Below are 23,700 nucleotides of genomic sequence, written 5' to 3'. Positions count from 1 at the left end.
CAAAAAAAAAAAAAAAAAAAAGAAGATGAAGGAATGGGCCATAAGTCAAGGAATGGAGGCAGCCTTTAGAAACTGGAAGAGGCAAGGAAACAATTCTTCCCTAGGGCCTCTGGAACACAGCAGCCCTGCTGACACCTTGATTTTAGCTCAGTGAGATCTGTATTGGACTTCTGATCTCCAGAACTGTACGATAACAAATTTGTGTTGTTTTAAGCCACTAAATTGTGGTAATTTGTTACAAAAATGGTAGAAAGCAAATACAGTTAACATTCCTACCTTGCCTCAGCATAATGCCAAGTAGACCTCGAAGCTCGAAGGTTGCCATCTTATCTCAAGTACCTAAATCCAAGTGGATAGCCCCGAAACCAGCTGTTACGGGCTGAATTGTTGTATCTTCTCCAAATCCATATGTCGAAGTCCCAACCCCCAATACATGAGAATGTAACAGTATTTGAAGATAAGGTCTTTAAAGAGGTGATTGAATTAAAATGAGGCTGTTAGAGTGGAGCTCTAATGCAACGTGACTGGTGTCCTTATGAAAAAAAGGAACGCCAAGGCTGCACATGCACAGAGGACCAACCATGTGAAGAGGCAGCAAGAGGGCACCCAACTGTAAGCCAAAGAGAGAGGTCTCTGAAGAACCCAACCCTACAAGCACCCTGGTCTTGGACTTCCAGCCTCCAGAACTGAGAAAATAAATTTTGAGTAAGTCACTCAATGTGTGGTATTTCATAATATGGAACTACTAAGAAATGTCAACTGGCCAAGAAAAGGCTAACTTCAGGCCTATATAACCCATTCCCTCTCTAGCAGGAATCAATGAACTCAATCAGATTTCCTCTAAAATATGCTGATATTTATTACCAGAGAGAAAATGTAAAGTCCTTATCTCTAAGATGCTTTTAGCAACATATACTTGGTCTTTATAGATGGTTTATTGTAAAACTTGGGAATTGTGGATTCATGAGGCATGACTGGCTGGAGAATGAGGGCTCATTTGAACTGCATAATGAAGTATAAAAAGGAGATGTTGCAAAATCAAATGACTCCCTTTGTTTGAACAAGGTCTCCACATACAACACTCAGAAAACTTGTCCATTTTGAATCCAAAGTGCACCGAGAGAGAAAAGGGCCATTTTTGGAGCTGGACTCTGTAACATTTTGGACTTCTCTAAAAAAATAGTATCTCATCTGTGTCTGGTGATCATCCCATATCCTCTGATTCATTAAAGTTTGGTATTGGGTAAGAACTATTATTTATGTGTTTGACTTGACAAACCCTTTGAATGAAACAAGATTATGCATGGAAAAATTATTTTGCACTTCTTAACTCAAATATTCCTGTTTTAAGTTCTATCAATCTAGTTTCAAAAATATCCTTTGGATAGAATTTCACATAAAGAGTTATATGATCAAAATAATCTGATAAAAGGGACACACATTGATTTGAAACTTTATTATATAAATTTTCATTTCTTTTAAAGATTACAAAACCTGTTCTATGACAGGAATACAAGCAATATTTTTCCAGGATTATTCATGGATACATCTGAAGAGCTTAGATTACACATTAATAGTATGATTTGAAAACTTCCCAGATTAGACTCTTAAGTAAAACAATTTAAAGTATTTAGTGATATTTGATCCTTTACAAGCATTTTATAATTATGGCAGCAATGCCAAGCATCTGATGCGATTTAACCACCAACAAAAGGTACAATATATAAGAATCCATGATATGGTATCTGGGCTTCTGGCATGCCTTACTAGAGAGAAACTAGTATAAAGGAAGATCATATATAATAGTAGAAAAATATTTGTGATTTTTTTCTTTTTTAAAAACTATTTAAGTAGGCACCCACCCCATTCCCACCCATGACCAAAAATGCAAAATAAGTACAACCCTTAGGTGTATACCTTCCCTTTTGCTTAGGGCAATAGTTAAGATAAACTAATATATGTATATGATTTTTAAGAGTTAAAAACTCATCACCCATAATCAGTAAGGATGCTAAGGAAGGCAATACCTTGAAGCTTTTTTTAAAATTAAAAAACAAAGCTTTAGATGGTAAACTACACTTACAGAAACACAAACCAAAATCTTTATGCCCTTGCTTTGTAGGTGAAAGTTCTATTTTAAATACTTCTTTGAAAAACTCAGTATACAGTTCATTCAGTACTATGGTGATAATAGGAGTAAAGATGTTCACTTCCATTAGACAATGAACTAATCTACTTAGAGAGGACTATTATAGCAACTCTCTTCTCATATACATTTATATATACTCTACTCATGGTATATACTCTAAAGAGGTTTTATTGAGGTTTGTACCTCTGAACTTAAATCTCTACATTTTCCTTTCCACTAATCTCTATTCAAAATGTCATATACTTTGCTAGTTGCTCTGGGAGAAGTCATGGACACTTAAACAGCTTATCATGCAGTTCAAGATTATATGGCAAAATAATGAGGAAAGTGCCTTAAGAGGTAGGAAGTAGGCTCTCATCCCAACCCTTGGTATGCCCTGTTATGAAGTTAAAAAACTAGACTCAAAGTGGTAAATGTGAGGCTGATAGTAATACCAGGCTTTAGAAAATTAAGTTGACTTAGTTACTAGAATTCTTTGAGAACACTCAGTCACATTGGAACCAGTTGCAAATCACTTGATCACACAGAATACAGCAGTGTCAAAAACACATAAAGCACACTGTAGATACAAATTCTTCTTGGCCATCCATATTTGGGCATTATCATTCTGGAGATTCTTCACTGGAAAAAGTAGTTAAATGTGGCTCTGTTGAATACCACAGTCCCAAGAAAGTGAATTTCATTCCTTCATTAATTGGTCTCCACCAATGGTCACTTGGGGAGACCAGCAAAATGTAAGCAACCTGGGGTTGAAAAGAGGACTATTTTCATTAGTTGAAAAAAAAAAAAATACCGAGTTAAGTCAAGTTATCTGTGAATTAAGTAAGGCTCAAAGTATATATCCAGTTTAAAATTAGTTACATGGCATTGGGCCTTTCAGAGGGACACAACTCTAGGACTAGATTGAAACCTCCTGGTTTAAGCACCAAGGTCAGCCATGGAATCCATCATATTCATTAATCTGAGAAAACAGACCTTTTCTGAACTTTTACATTCCTAAGCTATCTATCCTAATGCCTTAATAAGTTTCAATGCTCAATCAATAAGATAGAATTTTCTTTATAAAATATAATAAAGCAAACTGAAAAATTATAGGTCATTTTTAAAGGCCAGGAAGTAGAGAATATCAAAGCCATGTTGAGATGTGTATTGCTGGCCTCCATGGTGATTAAGCACATCCATAGCAAGGGCTGCAAATCTTGAATACTTTTCTGCTCTCATCCCAGGTTGGGCTTACCTGAGTCCCTTTTCTGCTGAATACATTCTGCCCTCTCTTGAAGCCTTTGCACCCACCTACCCTCTGTTCAAATCCTTCCTGGGCTGAAGGTGCAGGGCACAGTTAACGGGACAGCCCCACCTCCCATGATGTCCCCTGGCCCCAATAGCAGTCACTTCTTGAAAAGAGAGGGAAATGGTTGACCCAAACCCGCTTTTTGGAGTGCACTGCATATGAAATGTGGAAACTCTACAGCATACACACCACATCTTCTCTCCAGACAATCGTAACTGACTTTTCACACACACAAGCTTCATAGCATCTCAACTTTGGGCCTTGTCAAAATTATTACATTTTTGGACTTTTGGGGTTGCTTGTGAATAAATGCATCCATATCAGATCTGTTCAAGTTGGGGGTCTGTTGCATTAGAAATAAGACACCTCTATAAACCAGAAAAAGCTGAAATGATTTATAAAAAACAAAAATTAAAAAAGGATGAAAAACTTACCTTCATTTAACATCATCACTTCAAAGGGAAGATACAAAACACATGGTAGTGTAATTCATACTTTCCAGTATGTGCTTGACAAGCTTAAATTCAATCTCTCATTTTGTAAAAGAGGCCTGATAGTTTAGTTTCTTCTTTCACAATGAAATATCTTTAAGACTGGACTGATACCTTCTGGGAGAAGCCTCAGAAGCTTTTTTTAAAATTAAAAAACAAAGCTTTAGATGGGCCTCAATACCACACCTGTAGGGGCCTGAAGACGTTGAGAAATTAATGGAAAAGTTAACCCAACACAAGCACTATATTTAGAGCACATTGTTGGCCAAGTTTTTCCACTGTATGTCAAAAGCAATGGAAGGGAATAACAGGACCACAGATGAAATAAATTTAGGTAGAAAGCCTTCCATTTTGTGAACATGTAACTTACTTTTCTCCAATAAAATTGGCTGCTTGACTAGGCAAAGAAGGCAATTATCTTCGAAAGAAATAAAAGTTGGCATCATATACCAGTAGAGGACTGCCCAAGAAATATGTAGTTTTTGAACTCAGCTACTGGTTGGTGATCATATGAAGGAAAGGCAGCATGGTGTTATGAGGGGAAAAAAAATCAAAATGGGGAGAAGTTAAGGATTCTAGACTTTGATATGTGTTCTCTACATGCAATATGAGAAAGTTGGATCGGGTAATTTATAAGGATTTATGTGTTTACTTCTAGTTCTAAAAGACTATGATGAACAATACTCCAAAGCAATTATGGAGTAGCATCAGTGTAAAAAATCTGAAAATCTCTCTTTTTCTGCTCAGAATGACGTTAACATTTTAAAAGTGACAATAATTTGAGATGATCATAGTTTGAAACACTGAATAGAGGAGGGGAAAAAAGCTCCCTTTCCAGGCAATGGAAAGCAGCTTTTAATAGTTAGTATCCATATATTCAAGAACTTGAAAATACTTTCTCTATGTAGATATTCTGATATCCCTCCTATACATTATTTCATTTAGAAGCTAAACTTACATTTGATTTCTATGCAGTAATCTTTTTTGTGTCACTTGGGCAAAATAAATGTTATAGATTTCCCCTTTCTCTTTAATTGCATAGAGGAGAAATTAAGGAATGACAAGTGGATTTCAGGACATTTAGATAAACCACACTCTTTTGGCTTTGTACTCTTAGGGGAAAATTTAAAGCTTCTGTGGCAGGAAAAAAGGTTTCTGATATAAATGGCTTATTACATGATGACTAAGAAAAATCCGTATGAGTATATTCTTTTTTTTTTTTTTCTTCTTCTTCTTCTTGAGACAGACTCTCACTCTGTCGCCCAGGCTGGAGTGCAATGGCGTGATCTTGGCTCACTGCAACCACCACTTCCCAGGTTCAAGCGATTCTCCTGCCTCAGCCTCCTGAGTAGCTAGGATTACAGGCACGTGCCACCATGCCCAGCTACTTTTTGTATTTTTTTAGTAGAGATGGGGTTTCGCCATGTTGGCTGGCTGGTCTCAAACTCTTGACCACAGGTGACCCACCTGCCTCGGCCTCCCAAAGTACTGGGATTACAGGCATGAGTCAATGCGCCCAGCCCGTATGGGTACATTCTTGATGAGGTAAGTTAAATCACTTTTTTCTTGTTCATATGTCTTTTACATTACATACTGATGCATGCTAAGCAGCTTGGCAAAGACACAGGTAATAATGGGGACTGAAGTTTCTTTCGTCAAATACAATTGTGGAAACTACCAAATTAGATGCAGATAATGAATACTGCAATCTAAGCAGGCCCAGTGGCCATTATGAAAACTGATCATTCCTGAAGTCAAAGGAAACAGTATGTGGCTATAAATTATCATGAGGGATTCGGAAAATACTCAATGCTGTTCACTTAGCCTGCCCTACCTATCATTTTAGGTTATAACAGATACTGTTTGATCAATAATGTTTTATTCCCTAAAATAAGAAAGTTTAAATCCAATTTCATATAGAGGCCTTTGGCCTTTATTACATTTAAATTAGTGTTTAATATAGAATATCTATTTAAACATGAAATATCCAATAGGACTTCAATTACCTGTTGCTAACTTTTCCTTCACCAATCTCCTTACCGTGACTCTTAAAGGGCTTTGACGTATATTGGCAAAATCCCAGATGATATGCCAAATTCTAAGTATGGATGCTATGTAAGATTAGAAGTACAAGGACTACTTCCTTAATTAAGGAAAAAAGAACTCTAAGGAGTTGCAAAGTATACGGACTAACTTCATAGGTGTATTCTTGATTTCATGCCACACACATATAACTTTCTCTACCATAACAGCTCTCTAGGTTAGTCTGACAGAGCACCTGACTTTAAGAAACAAACAAATGAATGAACCAGTGAAACAGACATGGGGAAAGATATGTACATTTTGGAAGTATTACATTCAACAGCTGTTCCACAATCTGGCCATTTTTAGGGCTGTCCAACAATACTGTTAATCCAGGTGAACTATTTAACCAGATTTAATAGTCAATTGATTAATAATAATAGATTCCAAGTTAAACAAGGCATGTATACATTAAAGAAAGCAGTACAGAAATGTACTGTATATGAACTGTTTACAAAAACATACAAAATGTTGGATGGCACAAGGGATACAGTGCTAATATAAACGGATTGTTTAAGCTAAGTGCTTAACATAAACTGTCCATCCCTATAACTAACAAAGAATATTTAAGGGACATGAAATATTTCCTATAAAAATAATGCTATATGGTGTACTTTATTCAGTGTATTTTTAGGTGGTATTCATATGTTCATCATTTTTCTCATTGATTCAGTGACTGTATCTTCATCATGTTTCCATTTTCATTTCTTCCGAAGCTCCAGGAAAATCTAACTTGCTAACAATCATTTAAAGCGAGAAGAGACGAAAGCAGGAGCAGCAGCAGGAACAGCAGCATTATGGGTACCAGCTGGGACAGTGTGTGCTTGCAGGTGTCTCTCAGATATGTGCTACCTGTCGCCAGAACTTGTGCTATCAGCTTACACCATGGTACCAAATATCTCACTGAGGTCACTTCACAGGGCTGTTGAGGTGATTTTTTTAATACCTCTCCGCTGAGCAAGAGTAGAGCGGCCTACTGGTTCCAAAACTGGTGACTGATTACGGTTCAAAGCAGAATATGTAGCTGCCATGGCACCCTGAACAAAGGAAATAAAGGTAATACAAAAATGACAATGGATAGTCACACGTACACAAATACAAAATGAAGTTTTTTCATATGCAAATGTATACAGATTTTATTTGGTTCATAATGAAAATAACCACATTAGTCAAATCCACTGATTTAACCAAAACTGTAGAGGCCAACGTGGAGGTTAAAATTATGTATGAGAGAGAACAAAGATAGCCTCATAACAGGTAGTCCTCACTTTTCTCAAGACTATTCAACATTTTTCCCCTTTGCATTCCTTTAATGCATAAAGGCACTAAAGAGACAGGAAGGCATGCTCTTTAAGTTGGGAAATCCATAAGCTTAATCTGTCCTTATTGATAGTGAATACCTACTTATGTAGACTGAGAGGAACTCAAAAGTTGCTCTTAAACTAGTTTTATTACTAATATATTGACATGCCTTGAGCTTTTCTAAGTCACTCACTGTAAGAGAATCCCACAACAGAACTGGATGCAGGATGAAAGAGAAAGGTGCTAGGGGCATGGACAGGGCTTCTTGAAGTATCTCCTGGAGGACATGTGGAAAACAGTGACTATATGGGGCTGCTCACCTTTACTAGATGTGGTGCATCCTGTCTGTTTAGTTGGTATTGTGGCAGTTGGTCCCAGTGGACGATCCAAGGATGTCTGAGCACAAGAGCAGCAGTCAGTCTCTGATGCGGGTCTACATGAAGCATCTTTGACACCAGGTCCTGTAATGGGAATAATAATAAAACAAGCTTAAACCTTTTGTTTTGCTTCTTTTTCTATGGCTCTTGATACTAATGAACATTCTTCCTTAGCTTCTATGATACTGCTTTTTCTGGTAGCAGCCCTTTGGTCAACATGGTAATTTGGGGAAAAAAAATCAGTCTCCGTTTTTTCCCTGCTAAATAACAGTAGTTTGGTACATCACAAACGGTCAATTTAGCACGTTTTATATATCTTTAATACTCTGGCTCTTTTTTCCTTCAGATTTTCTGAGTTTCCTACATTTTTGTAGGTGTATTTATTTATTGAAACAGGGTCTCGTTCTGTCACCCAGGCTGGAGTGCAGTGGTATGAAATCGGCTCACTGCAACCTCTGTTTCCTGGGCTCAAGTGATCCTCCCACCTCAGCCTCCCAAGGAGCTGGGACTACAGGTGTGTGCCGCCATGCCTGGCTAACTTTTATGTTTTTAGTAGAGACAGGGTTTCACCATGTTGCCCAGGTTGGTCTCCAACTCCTGGATGCAAGTGTTACTCCCGCTTCAGCCTCTCAAGGTGCTAGGATTACAGATGTGAACCACCATGCCCGGCCAGTTTATTTTTAAGTAATATTCAGTTACTTTGATTTTTTTTTTTTTGTGCAGCTGGTAATACCGAAAAACAACATGAATGTCCAATAATAGGAATTTAATTGGAGGGCTCTAAATGCCCCCTGAAAAGATTATAGTATTTTTTTTCCCTACTTCAAAAGCAACTCATGCACATTAGAGAATAATCAGAAAATACTGGAAAGTGAAAGCACATGAGGAACAGTTCCATAGTACCACTCTTCCAGACAGTCACTGTTAGCACTGCATAGCTATCTAAATGCCATTCCTATGCATGGAATGTAGATGCATATAATCGCTACATGGGTTTTACACTTTTCAAAATAACACCATTGTCATTTATAAAAGCCATCATTTCTTAAATTTTTCATTCAAAATACATTTGTTAAGTATTCATTAAAGTCCAGGCATTCTGCTAGGCACTGGGTAGTTAGCAGTGAACAACACGGAAATGAAGTCTAGGCAACATAGTGAGGCCCTGTCTCTACAATTTTTTTTTTTTTTTTTTTTTAAAGCTGAGTGTGGTGGCATATGCCTGAGGTCCCAGCTATTTGGGAGGCTGAGGCGAGAGGATCATTTGAGCCCAGGAGGTCACGGCTGCAGTGAGCCATGATTGAACCACTGTACTCTAGCCTGGTCAACAAAGCGAGACCCTGTCTCAAAAAAAAAAAAAAAAAAAAGACAAAATGAACTCTGACTTCATGAAGTTTTCAGTTCAGTGAAGGAGAGATAAAGAATCAATAACCACAAAGCAAGTAAGTTATTTGACAGGATGAACAAACACCAGGTGTAGCTAGAGGTACCTGTACTGTGCGAGGTGGCTTAAAAGGGACTTTTTAAGAGGAAGATAACCTGTAGGATAAGCAGGAGCTAGATTAGAGAAAGGGGGAAACACTGCCTCAGGTAGAGTAAAGAATGGAGAGTGAGTTTGGAGGAACACCCTCAGGTGAGAGAGATGTCACAGTTAAGGAATTGGCAGCAGTACAATGTGGCTACAGCATAAATTTACTGTGAAGGAGAATGTGGCAGTGGATAAAGTGGGAGAGGTGAGAAGAGACTAGACCAGGAAAGTCCCTGAAAACCCTATTTGCAAATGTGAACTTATTTGACGGTAATAAAGTGTTTAAAGTTAGGGAGTGATGTGGTTAAGTAGAAAGATCACACTCACTGAGTATGGAGGAAAATGGACTGGTGAAAGATGACAACTTCACGGAGGTGTATGAAACAGAGAGAATTAGGCTGGGCGTGGTGGCTCATGCCTGTAATCCCAGCACTTTGGGAGGCCAAAGTAGGAGGATCACTTGAGCCCAGGAATTCAAGACCAGCCTGGGCAACGTAGTGGGATTCCATCTCTACAAAAAATTTAAAAATTAGCTGGGAGTGGTGGCGCATGACTGTAGTCCCAGTTGTTCAGGAGGCTGAGGTGGGAGGATAGTGAGAGTCCAGAAGTTTGAGGTTGCAGTGAGCTGTGATTGTACCACTGCAACTCTAGCCTGCGCAACACAGTGAGACTCTGTCTCAAAAAAAAAAAAAAAGTTAAAAAGGAGAGAAAAATGGAGGTATTTAGGATAAAGAACTGACAAAGTCTGGTGGTTAACTAGATCTTGGGAATTGGGGTAATGTTGTCCCAGGTACTCCTCTGCTATGAGACATTTATGGTTTCTTACTTTTAGTTACTAACAGCTAAGAACAGGGACACGCAATTGAATAGAACTGGAAATAAAAAAATTATGAACCTCCCTTTTGCAATTCTGAAAGTAGGCAAAAGTGCTTAAAATTGCATAAAGGTTGCAAAACTGTCCAGGGGTACCAAAAAACTCAAATTATAATTTTAATCAAATCTGTAAGTTAATGAACTTTGGCAAACTCACTTCAAACTACTTCTCTTACTACAGCCCCTTTAATGGCTACTCCTCCTAAGCTTTCTCTTTAAGTGATGCTCTCCAGAATTCCTTCCTTGGCTCTCTTACCACTCTGCTCAGATAATCTCATTCATATTCATGGCTTTAGCTACTATGGATGATGACAACTCTTAACTTTTAAGTTTCACCCCAGACTTCTCTTTTAAGACCTATAACCATATAGACAGTTGCCTGATGGACGTACATCTCTTAATTTATAATGTCCAAATCTGCAACCACCACACCTCTCAAAACTACTTCTTTTGTATTCTACAAATCAGCGAAGGATACCACCCCTCATCCATCTGCCCAAGGTAGAAATGGGGACTATATACATTATAATTGCTTCTCTCTCATTTCTTATGTATAATAAACCATCAAGTCTATTTTGCCTCCTCAATTTCTCTTCCATTTGGTTCAAATTCCATCACAACTGCTCTAGTATAGGTCCTCATCATTCATGACCTGAAATATTGCAAAACCTTACAAGTACTGTCCCTAATATTAGGTCAGTGAGGACTGAATGAAACAACACAGGTAAAAATGTTAGCATAGTCCTTGGCACATAAATGCTCAGTAAATGCCAGCTGTGGTCTTCTTGTTCTCAAAGCCACGTTTGACCCACATGACTGACAACATTCACATATGCAACTTGCTCTTGAGGGGATACACCCAGATTGATAGAGCCCTCCCTTCTATCTTGTGGCTAATCATGGAATTATATCATGCTTGTAATCACAAGTCTTAACTGTACATATTAGCAACAGTTACTAGTAATAACATGGAATCTATACGACAGGTTGTGAGTTGGATGCAATTTTTTTGTGCTCTGTGTCTCCATTCTCCCCTGCCCTTCCTCTCTCACCAAAAAAGTATACCACAATGTCAGTGAATAAAAAAAATCACAGTGATAACCTCAACTTGCTTTAACTTACTAAAAAATCAATTAATGTGTAAGCTCTGATATTTTATTATTGGTAACATTACTTAATATACCTCACAACCGATCATGACAAAGTTTGTGGTGGACTCCATAGCTAAGAATTACTGCTCCACAGAATGCACTTTAAAAAGGAAAATCTGATCACTGCACTGCTTAATATGTGTTTTAACAGCTCCACAATACCCAGAGTTAAGCCCACAATCCTCAGCATGAGCCACAAAGCCTTTCGCAATCTGGGTTCATCAGCTATCTTTTCCCATGCAACCCTGCACTAGTCACATGGAATGACCAGCCTGGAGGCATTCTGCTATTCTCATGCTATCATCACCACCTATCTGCATGTGCTGATCCCTCAGCTTAGGACTACAACTTTCTGCTCCCCAAATCTGCCTGGCAAACTCCTTCACTGCTTTTGGAAAGCTTTCCTTAAAATCCTTCTGACTAAGCATCATCTGTGAACTTCTTTAGCACAGAAACTGTACCACTGTTACAGCACATGTGACACTGTACTGTATATTTCTGGCTGTCTCCCAACCAGACCGTGAGCAACCTGAGATTGGGAATTCTATCTTTGTTACATCTTTTATCTCTAAGGCCTTCATTTATTAAGCACATTGTAGGCACTCAATAAGGGAACTACAAAGGAAACAGGTACCCAGAGAAATGAATTATCTGGTTTAAGACATTTTATTGTTAGAAAAAGATAAAGGCTAACATTTCATTTTATTTATTTATTTTTTTGAGACAGAGTCTTGCTCTGTTGCCCAGGCTGGAGTGCAGTGGTGCACTCTTGGGTCACTGCAACTTCTGCCTCCCCAGTTCAAGCAATTTTCCTGCCTCAGCCTCCCGAGTAGCTGGGATTACAGGCATCTGCTACCACACCTGGCTAATTTTTTTGTATTTTCAGTAGAGATGGGGTTTCACCATGTTGGCCAGGCTGCTTTTGAACTCCTGACCTCAAGTGATCTGCCCATCTCGGCCTCCCAAAGCATTAGGATTACAGGCATGAGCCACCGCGCCTGGCCAACATTTCATTTTAAATGCAGATATAAAACCAAATAGTATCTATACAGACATTAAATTGGTCAACTGAGTCTTCAGGCCCTATGCCAATAGAATCTACATACACTTTTGATGTGTTCTATTTACTTATATGATCACCTCAACTCACGCTTTCACCCCTAAGAAAAAAGAATATGCACTTTTACCAATATGCATCCTCTTTATCTACTCTGTTTTTCTTATTTTGAAGTAAAAAACTTCTTTTTAAAGAATTCTCTATGAAAAAAGTGAAAACAGAGCAGAGTTGGAAAGCAAGTCAGTGCTATTCAGGGGATGGCAGATCTTCCAGTGAGAAAGGCTCTTCAAATTATTTCATGCAGATGCTATAAAATTATACCTCTGTTTATTGTGAAAAAAACTGAAACCCCTTTCTTCATAATCTGAATTAAAAATAGAACATGTTGTAATTATTCTAGGGAATGAGGGCTGTGGAATCACATTTAGTTTGAAGCACCCACATTTACCTGGTATGTAACACGGACAAGTTCAAACTAACATTCTGGGCTCCGGTTTCCTTCTGCGAAATGGGAATACTGCCACCTATTTCACAGGGTGTTATGAGGATTACATGACATAATTTAGGTAAAGTGGCGTGTGAGACGCACAATAGACAGACAAATCATGAAGACTACCATGGTTATTATTTATCATGTTCTTCAGTGAGAAACAGTTTTAAAAGTATAAATAATAAGGCCAAACCAATGTCAGCTGGGAAAGAAACAAAATAATGGGTCCATTTTTGAGTTCAAATTATTTGGTAACATCACTTTAACATACTAATTTATAAACAAAGGTTTCTAACTGGTAGTATTTCTTCTCACTATGGATCATAAAAAATTATTTTCTCAAAAGCTTATAATAGGAAGCCATACTTACCTTTGCTGTGTCTGAAACAGAATTCCAGTAACCACCACTGAGTGAGAATTTTCCGCTACCTATTCGTGCCAATATTTCCTCTGGTGTATCATCAGGACCATTTGCAAATGGAGTGTAACTGATTTATAATAAAATTAAAATATTAATTAATAAAATTTCTTATTTGGTTGGTAATCTCAAAAGTATTCCAATTCAGTTAATGTAATATTTTATTAAAATCTACCAAAGTGAAAAAAATCAACAAAATGAAGCTCCATAAGGCACCAGGTAAAGCTTGGGTTATAAAATATTAATCATATTTAATACACAATAATATAAATATTTTAAGACATGACACATTATAGAATAAAATATTAAGAAATAGTGTAGGCCAGGCAAGGTGGCTCATGCCTGTAATCCCAGCACTTTGGGAGGCTGAGGTGGGCGGATCACGAGGTCAGGAGTTCGAGACCAGCCTGGCCAACATGGTGAAACATTGTCTCTACTAAAAATACAAAAATTAGCTGGGCGTGGTGGTGTGCGCCTGTAGTCCCAGCTACTCGGGAGGCGGAGGCAGGAAATTCCCGTACCCGGGGGGAAAAGCCCCCCTCCAAAAAAAAAAAAAAAAAAAAAACCTCTATGTTTCTGACATGACAAGAGTACAAAAAAGTATGGAAAAAATCAATTTAGGACCTCGAGACATTAATAAATAGTACATTACAAAAAATCAGTAATGATATAGCCATAAATGTGGAATTGTTACAGAATTGTATATATTAGATAACACGAGAAAACATGGAAAGATATGACAACATCTGAATTTAAAAAAAAACCAAAAAAACCTACATAGGCCAGGTACAGTGGCTCATGCCTGTAATCCCAGCACTTTGGGAGGCCAGAGCAGGAGGATCACTTGAGCCCAGGAGTTTGAAACCAGCCTGGGCAGCATGGCAAGATCCTGTTTCTACAAAAAAATAAAGAAATTAGGCAGGTGTGGTGGTGCACCCCTGTAGTCCTAGCTACTCCTATTCGGGAGGCTGAGGTGAGAGGATTGCTTGAGCCCAGGAGTTTGGGGCTACAGTGAACTATGACTGTGTCACTGTACTCCAGCCTGGGCCACAGAGTGAGACCCTGTCTGTAAAGAAAAAGCAAACAAACAAACAAACAAAAAAAACCTTAAACAAAACAAAAACCTAGATAACTTAAGCAAAATGGTGCTTAGAACGTATGGTATACACTCACCCGGTAAGCATTGTATAGAGTAGGACACCAAGACTCCATATATCACAAGCAGCATCATAGCCTTGCCGTTTTAAAACCTAGAAAAAGTGCAAAATTAGTATTACTATACCACCATTTTGTATATATATTTGTATAGGCTAGGAACTGAATTATATATCCCAAATCAACAACTACAAGGAAAATTTCAACAGAACATGGTTACCAAATAAGGCAATACGTTAATCCTATTCTAGAACATTCTACTACTACTAATTCATATATAAATTTAATTTTGGTATCAAATTAATATTTATTGAGTATTGTAGGTACACAGGAATATAAAACAAACTGAAGATAACTTTCTTATTTTAACGAATTTATATTTTGTTTGGGGCTACAGAAATATTTACAAAAAACAATGCTTTTAAGAACACATACACACATAAGCACACAAAGAACACACATAACCTAGCACAAAAATCACCAACTTTTATCAGGCATGAACTATGACAAATACAAAAAACCCCAGATTTCCTAAAAAAAAAAAAAAAAAAAAAAAATCTGATGGGAAATAAACACATAAATAGTTACAACTCAACCTGATAAATATTGTAATAAAATCAAGTCTGGGTAGGGTATGGTGGCTCACACCTGCAGTCCAGCACTTTGGGAGGCCAAGGAGGGAGGATCACTTGAAGCCAGGAGTTTTGAGAACCCAGGCAACACAGCAAGACCTTATTATTATTATTATTGAGACAGGGTCTCACTCTGTCGCCCAGGCTGTAACGCAGGGGTGCAATCTTGGCTCACTGCAGCATCCGCCTCCTGGGTTCAAGCAATTCTCCTGCCTCAGCCTCCCAAGCAGCTGGGATTACAGGCGTGTGCCACCAAGCTTAGCTTACTTTTGTATTTTTAGTAGAGATGGGGTTTCACCATGTTGCCCAGGCTACTTGCAAACCCCCGAGTTCAAGCAATCCACCCGCCTTGGCCTCCCAAAGTGCTGGGATTACAGGCATGAACCACGGCATCTGGCCAAGATCTCATCTTTAAAAAATAAAAATAAAAAATAAGCCAGGCACGGTGGCATTCTCCTGTCGTTCCAGCTACCTGGGAGGCTGAGGCAGAAGGATTGCTTGAGCTGAGGAGTTCAAGGCTGCAGTGAGCTATGATTGCACCACCGTATTCTGGCCTAGGCAACAGAGGGAGACCTTGTCCCTAAACAAACAAAAACCCCAAATTATGTCTTAAATGTTATAGGTATGAAGATGAGGAAGCAATTTATTCTTGACATGGGGAGAGAAGGAAGGCTAGAGGGTGGCCTGCTTATATTGGACCTATAAGTAAGAGAGCAGAGCGGGCTTAGTGATAGGCCAGAAGTTCAGTGTGTCTAGAACTTCAGGTAGGGAATACCAGAGAGACTGAAGGGCTTTTTCTTTTTTTTGAGACGGAGCCTCGCTCTGTCGCCCGGACTGGAGTGCAGTGGCCGGATCTCAGCTCACTGCAAGCTCCAAGCTCCGCCTCCCGGGTTCACGCCATTCTCCTGCCTCAGCCTCCCGGGTAGCTGGGACTACAGGCGCCCGCCACCTCGCCCGGCTAGTTTTTTGTATTTTTTAGTAGAGATGAGGTTTCACCGTGTTAGCCAGGATGGTCTCGATCTCCTGACCTCGTAATCCGCCCATCTCGGCCTCCCAAAGTGCTGGGATTACAGGCTTGAGCCACCATGCCTGGCCTTTTTTTTTTTTTTTTTATAGAGGGGTTCTTGCTTTGTGACCCAGGCTGCAGTGCAGTGGTGTGATCTTGGGTCACTGCAACCTCAAACTCTTGGAGTCAAGTGATCCTCCTACCTCAGCCTCCTGAGTAGCTGAGACTACAGGCACGCCACCATGCCCAGCTAATTTTAAATTTTCTTGTAGAGATGGGGTCTCACTATGTTGCCCAGGCTGGTCTCAAACTCCTGGCCTCAAACAGTCCTCCTGCCTTGGCCTCCCAAAGTGCTGGGATTATAGGCATGAGCCATCATGCCCTGCCTCAAGGGCTTTTATAATACCTTGTTAAGAAATTTAGATTCTTCTGTAGGCAATCAGATGTCATTGAAACATTAAACAAGAAAATGAAAGGCTGGCATTTTATCCTAATTATTTCTTCAGTAAGTCTTCAATTGAATTATTATTAATAATTCTGTATTAAACATAGTGAATGAGTTTTAAAACATACTAATACTGCAAGCAAACTCTCTCACAATTACCTCTGGTGCAACAAAATTTGCAGTATAACAAGGAGTCATGAGAAGACCATTTTCCGCTCTCAGCTGTTTTGCAAAACCAAAATCACAAATTCGAATAGATTCTGGATTACCAGATTCATCCACATAAAGAATGTTGCTAGGTTTCAAGTCTCTATGAACCACCTAATTGAAAAACAAATTAAAGAGTTATGTTAACAATATATTCCCATTACTGAAAGTTCTTTATTCACAAACTGTCAAGCAATGCACTTAACAAGATGATGAGTGCTGACCTTTAAATTAGCCCAACATTATACAATACTGATAATGTAAAGCATAACTCTCTAACATAGACCTGGGGCAAAGAGGAGGAGGAAGAAAGAATAGTATTTACCTCCCTCCTCTTTGTCCAATTGAGTAATTGGGTTAAGGAGAAATGCAAACAGCAATAATATATCTACCTCCAGGTTTATCACTCATTTAATATTGAGTGTCTATCATGTACCAGGGTATTATATAAGCTGCTGTAGATACTGTGGTGAACAAGACCCATAAGATCCTGGCCTTTCCATGCTAGGAGCTTACACAGTTCTGGGGGAAGCAAAGAATAGGTTGAGACATGCGGCATAACTTTAAATAGGGCAGTCAGGGAGGGTCTCTAGATGAGGTAACATCTGATCCAGTATCTAAAGAACAGAATGAATGAGCCATAAGAACAGTAAGGGAGAGTCATTCTAACTAGAAGGAACAGCATGTACAAGGTACATACACAACAAATATATTCTGATAGACTAAATGGAATAGACAGGGCATTCAGGAGTAAAAAGGAAAAAACCAAAACAAATCTGGACTTTATTTTTGGTATTGACTATTTGATATATAAGGTGTTACACATGCAAGAAGAAACCTCTTTAGAGTTTTGTATTATTTTCCTTTTAATGCTCTACCTGAGTACAGTAGTCCCCCCTTATCTGTGGGCTATATGTTTCAAGACCCCCAGTGGATTCCTGAAACTGAGGATAATACCAAAGTCTCTATATTTTTTCCTAGATATATATACCTATGATATAGTTTAATTGATAAATCAGGCACAGTAAGAGATTAACAATGACTAATAAATTAGAACACTTGTAACAATATACTGTAATAAAAGTTATGTGAATGTAGTCTCTCAAAATACTGTAATATTTTTGACAATGGTTGACTGTGGATAACTGAAACCACAGAAAGCAAACTTGCAGATTAGTGGGGGACTACTGTACTTTTTTTTTATCATAAGCTTCTCTTACATTCCTTTTTAGACTTAAGTGTGCCTTCTGTCACCAAATTCTGAGTCTGTGTTCCAATCAATCAAATTAGATTTAGTTCCTCACATCCAGGACATCACTTCTCCAGACTATTTTAATAACGAATTACTGATGAGGCATTGGGAAAAGAACACAGAAGACTTTGATGACTGCAAGGTCATAAGTTCCTCAGTGACTACTGAGTTCTACTAATTTCAAGTTACAATACTAGGCAAATCTTGATAAGTTAGAAGTCAGGAAGCTCTAGAATTTACACATTCTACTTGGCTTTCAGGGGCAAAGACAAAACAAGAAGAAGGTATTGAAACTGAACTCCTTAAGAGGTAATCTTTTATATATGCATATATCAAAACATCATGTTGTATACCATGAATACATATAATTTGTCAACAAAAAAATTTTTAAAAAATTATTTTCCCCTTGCTTTCCATTCCTCTTCACTCCTCTGCTGTTCTCCTTTCTTCCCTCCCTCCCCTCATTTTCTCCTTTCCTCCCAGACTTCTTTTTTTTTTTTTTTTTTTTTTGAGATGGACTCTCACTCTGTTGCCCAGGCTGGAGTGCAGTGGCGCAATTTCAGCTCACTGCAACCTCCGCCTCCCGGGTTCAAGCAATTCTCCTGCTTCAGCCTCCCGAGTAGCTGGGATTACAGGCATGCACCATGACACCCGGCTAATTTTTGTAATTTTAGTAGAGACGGGGTTTTGCCATGTTGGCCAGGCTGGTCTCGAACTCCTGACTTCAGGTAATCCACCTACCTTGGCCTTCCAAAGCACTGGGATTACAGGTGTGAGCCACTGCGTCCGGCTGTCTTTTTTAAAAAATACGATTTTCTCGAACTCCTGACCTCAAGTGATCTGCCCGCCTCGGCCTCCCAAAGTGCTGGGATTACAGGCATGAGCCACTGTGCCCAGCCTAGAAGTACAATTTTCTTTTGCTGTTTACTAAAAATCTGCATACAAGAAGAATGAAGAGCATATCCACCAGCCAGAAGCATGTGACTCCTTTGTCTCATTGTTTTAAGGATTTCCTTTTATACATGAATACAAATCAGGATTCCTTGGTTCTGTTTCTAACCTGAAGTGGGCCTGGTATTCATGAGTACAGAGTGACCTAGCAGAAACAATGCTATGTTTTCCAGGTCGGAAGAGATCACTTACTTTTCCTTGGAAGCACAAGAGTTTAACATAAACAAGCTAGGATATCAAAGTCACACTTCAATCTCAATAATAAAAGTTTATATAGAGGAAGATCAGTAGGATAATTCAGCTAATAGCAGCTATTTTCCATTTCATGCATAAAGTAACTTCTATCTAATTTTAGCTCAAACATAAAGAAAAAAGTGTGTGCATGTATATATACAGTGTTAAAAAGACTTACCCCTTGTGCGTGAAGATATTCAACGGTTTTGGTTATAGTGAACAGGACAGCACTGGCCTCTCGTTCAGAGAAAAATTTTTGTCTAAGAATTTTATCCAGCAATTCACCTCCTTTCATAAGTTCTGTTACTACATACACATATTTTCCATCATCATATACCTATAAATTTCAACATCAAAATGTAAATATTATTTGAAACTTTATATGTGCTCAAAACAAAGTTTAAAATATAAAAGAAAAATTAAACTCACTTCATATTCAAGAAAAATTTTATTTATTTATTTATTTTGAGACAGACATGCGCTCTGTCGCCCAGGAGTGCACTGGCACAATCTTGGCTCACTGCAATATCCACTTCCTGGGCTCCAGCGATCCTCCCACTTCAGCCTCCCAAGCAGCTGAGACTACAGGCACATGCCACCACACCTGGCTAATTTTTGCATTTTTTTGTAGAGACGAGGTTTTGCTGTGTCTCCATGAGCAGTGATAATCTGAGGAAATTTGAGTTTTTACAACCCCCAGAGAAGGCCTTCAGGCCTATGTGAGCATCATTAGCAAGAGAAGACTTAACACTACCTGGGGAGTTCACACTGTTTGCCAACACTTTGTTATAATAAAAGTCAAGAGAGACACAGGCAACAGTGTATCATAACAGTCCAGGGAAAGATACTTTACTTGTCCTGGGGGTGGCAATGGGCAGGGCAGGCTTCCTGGAAGAAGCAGTGCCTTAGCAAAATCTTTTATGTGTGGTAGTTAGCCAGGTAAAGAAAAATAGATGGTGTTAGCAACTGAGGGAACTATAAATTCAGACAGAGCAGCATGGGAAATTGAGGCATGTGCAAGAAATTTACATACTAGAACACAGAGCATAAGGTGTATGAGAAAGTGTGTGTGAGAAGTCTGAAAACTACAGAGGAAGGCAGGGTCTTAAGGGGCTAGGGACTTTAGACTGTAGGTGGGGAAGTTAAATGGGTAGTTATGAGTGTTAGATCTCTCTTCTAGTCATGTGGAAGATACTTTGGAGAGTGAGACTAGTCAATATTGAATATGAACTAATAGTAATATTAACAATGAACATTTAGGTAAGTGTTCAAGTGCAGATAGATATTAAAAGCAATAATATCGTAAGTGCTTTTCTTCTTAAAGCAAAAGTAGAAAAAATAACTGTACAAACATATCTTTACTGATAAATGAAATTATGTCATATACACATATACATTGTTTTCAAATCTACTTTTAAAACTTACCATGCTGAATTTTTTTGTTTTTGTTTTTGAGACAGGGTCTTGCTCTGCTGCGCAGGCTGAAGGGCAGTGGTGTGATAACTGCTCACCGCGGTCTTGACCTGCCAGGCTGAAGCAATCCTCCCACCTCAGCCTCCAGAGTAGCTGCGACTATAGGCATGAGCCACCATGTCAGGCTAATTTTTAAATATTCTTTAGAGATAGGGTCTCCCTAGGTTGCCCAGGCTGGTCTTGAACTCCTGGGCTCAAGTGATCCTCCTGCCTCAGCCTCCCAAAGTGCTGGGATTACAGGTGTGAGCCACTGTGCCCAGCCTGGTTAATTAAAAAATTTTTTTTTGTAGAGATGGAGGTCTCACTATGTTGACCTGGCTGGTCTTGAACTCCTGGCCTCAAGTGATCCTCCTGCCTTGGCCTCCCAAACTGCTGGGATTATAGGCGTGGGCCACTATGCCCAGCCTATGATGAGTTCTCTGTCTACCACATGATGTTTGAAAATACACTACTTTCAATGTGAGTTAGACAACTCATTCAAATGATCCATGTTAAAGAATCTACTTACATCCTTTAGAGTAATAATGTTTGGATGCTGTCCATAACGAAGAAGAATTTCAATTTCTTCTGTAGGGTCTCTCTTGCTTTTATCAATAATCTAAAAGGCAAATATTTATCACAAAACCTCATGAACTATACAGTTATAAACATTAATTATTTACAGCTACAGACCTTGGGTATTACCTCATGTAAACAGTATATAAATAAGCCATTTATCAATCAGTTTTATTCAACTACCTGGCCAGACTGTTTAATCAGAAAGCCAGTCTTGATATAGATGGCAAGGCTATAAACTCCAACTCATGAGTCACATTCCCACCATGCCTCTCCAATGTAAGTTTGTAGTAAGTTTAGGACTTACCAAAAACTCAAAAAGCCTCGAGAAAAGGTACCAAGAACACAGTTAACATATCTTTTCTTCTATCTTTGAGGTCTTAAACATTTGGGAACTCAGTCAACTTCTAACCCCCCATCCATACAGATAATTAAGAGCTAGATACATCTATAACACCACCACTAGCATCTGCTTATTGAATTAAGTTTACTTCCTTGAATAAAATGCTTCAATTGAGTATCCTGTTAGTTGTAAGCTACTTATAAAAGCTAATTACCTGTTAAGTAGAACAATCTTGTTTTTGAAGTTAGGCAGAAAGCTACATAGAAAATCACACCTAGAATTTTATTTGGTTAGAATTTGGTTTAATTATTATAATAAAGCCCTTTAAAATAGTAATGTAGCTTTCTAACCCTTTTATTTTGGCTGCTCCTTAAAAATATTTCTCTTAATGTTTTAATCTGCTAAACTAATATATAAAAAAGACAAATTTTGCTTTCAATTCATTCAAAGGGTAGTCTGAAACAAATTAGGTGGCCTTTGTATGCTCGATTTTAAACAGCTTGTAATTAAGTACACACTAAATACCCAGACACTCCAGCAACCTAGGAAAGAGGTTACAACTCTCAGCATGAGTCCAGTCTTCTATCTGAAATGGATTTATAGTTGATCCTTGAACAACACAGGTTTGAACTATGAGGGACCAATTACATGTGGATTTTCTTCTGCTTTTGCCACCCCTGAGACACCAAGACTAACTCCTTCTCTTCTTCCTCCCTCCTCAGCCTACTTAAGGTGAAAATGATGAGGAAAAAGACCTTTATTACGATCCTTATGATCCACTTCCATTTAATGAACAGTAAATATATTTTCTCTTCCTTATATATTTTTTCTTTTTTTTTTTTTAGTAGAGACGGGGTTTCACCGTGTTAACCAGGATGGTCTTGATCTCCTGACCTCATGATCCGCCTGTCTTGGCCTCCCAAAGTGCTGGGATTACAGGCTTGAGCCACTGCGCCTGGCCATATTTTTTTCTTTTTTTGAGACAGGGTCTTGCTCTGTTGCCCAGGCTGGAGTGTAGTGGTGCAATCATGGCTCACTGCAACCTTGAACTCCTGGGCCCAAGTGATCCTCCCACCTCTACCTCCTGAGTAGCTGGGACCACTGGCACATGCCACTACACTCAGCTAATTTTAAAAATTATTTGTAGAGATGAGGTCTGGCTATGTTGCCAAGGCTAGAATACAGTGGCACATAGCTCACTGTAGCCTGAATCTCCTGAGCTCAAGCAATCTTTCTGTCTCAGCTTCCTGAGTAGCTGGGACTAAAGGCACATGTAGCCACGCCTGGCTAATTTTTAAACAATTTTTCTGTAGAGATAGGGTCTTGCTATGTTGCCCAGGCTTGTCTCAAACTCCTGGCCTCAAGCAATCCTCCCACCTCGGCCTCCCAAAGTGCTAGGATTACAAATGTGAGACACTATGTCTGGCATGATTTTCTAAATAACACTTTCTTTTCTCTAGCTTGCTTTATTGTAAGAATATAGTATATAATACATATACAAAATACGTGTTAATCGACTGTATATGCTATCAGTAAGGCTTCTGGTCAACAGTAGGCTTTGAGTAGTTAGGTTTTGGGGAGTCAAGTTATACAGATTTTCAACTGCTTGGATATCAGCACTCCTAAGTCCTGTGTTATTCAAGGGTGGACTGTACTTGTAAAACAGTTCTGTATTTGGAGAACAGGGAAGATAAACATATAGGTGCCCACTGTAATCAACTGCAAATGATAGTGTGGAATTAGGCAAATGGGTGATTAAGAGGAGAGATATATGGAATAGACATGCTAATTTAAGAGACGATCTGGGACTAGTCTTTTGAAAACCAGAACACACTGGGAGGGGTTGTTTTTGGCATGGATCTGCTAATCTGAGCCCAGTTTGCATTAGACCTATACTTGTGCTTGTGGACCTCAAACACGTGGTAATTTCAGAAGAATCCAGTTGTATTGGGATTGGTTTTACGAGTCCTTTAAGTCACAAAAATCCACAAATAGCTTGGAGATGTTTTCGAGGTTTTAGGCATAGTCCTCAAAGTTTCTGTAATTCAAAGGGGCCTCAGGACATTTCTGCTTTTTATGATGTATTTATGGAGGCAAGACACATCCTTAAACTGCCTACCGGGCGCGGTGGCTCAAGCCTGTAATCCCAGCACTTTGGGAGGCCGAGACGGGCGGATCACGAGGTCAGGAGATCGAGACCATCCTGGCTAACACGGTGAAACCCCGTCTCTACTAAAG

The 23,700-nt window shown here is 38.9% G+C and overlaps 1 protein-coding gene across 6 annotated transcripts in view; it reads right to left on the bottom strand.

Moving 5' to 3' along the window:
* Window positions 1–1,442: 1,442 nt before the first annotated feature.
* Window positions 1,443–23,700, bottom strand: part of RPS6KA3 (ribosomal protein S6 kinase A3) — a 120,491-nt gene continuing 98,233 nt past the window's right edge. For all 6 annotated transcript variants that reach the window (XM_023198924.2, XM_023198925.2, XM_026451877.1 and 3 more), the window contains 7 exons: window positions 21,073–21,162; window positions 19,270–19,428; window positions 16,607–16,768; window positions 14,383–14,459; window positions 13,162–13,279; window positions 7,636–7,776; window positions 1,443–7,050 (listed from right to left, as the gene is read on the bottom strand). In XM_023198924.2, coding sequence (XP_023054692.1) covers window positions 6,928–7,050; window positions 7,636–7,776; window positions 13,162–13,279; window positions 14,383–14,459; window positions 16,607–16,768; window positions 19,270–19,428; window positions 21,073–21,162 — 870 coding nt within the window. In that variant the 3' untranslated portion in view covers window positions 1,443–6,927. The remainder of the gene's footprint in view (window positions 7,051–7,635; window positions 7,777–13,161; window positions 13,280–14,382; window positions 14,460–16,606; window positions 16,769–19,269; window positions 19,429–21,072; window positions 21,163–23,700) is intronic.

Source organism: Piliocolobus tephrosceles, chromosome Y (genome assembly GCF_002776525.5).
Source record: "Piliocolobus tephrosceles isolate RC106 chromosome Y, ASM277652v3, whole genome shotgun sequence".
Lineage (NCBI taxonomy): Eukaryota > Metazoa > Chordata > Mammalia > Primates > Cercopithecidae > Piliocolobus > Piliocolobus tephrosceles.
The sequence above is the reverse complement of the archived record's forward strand: the minus strand, read 5'-3'. Positions and strand labels throughout refer to the sequence as shown.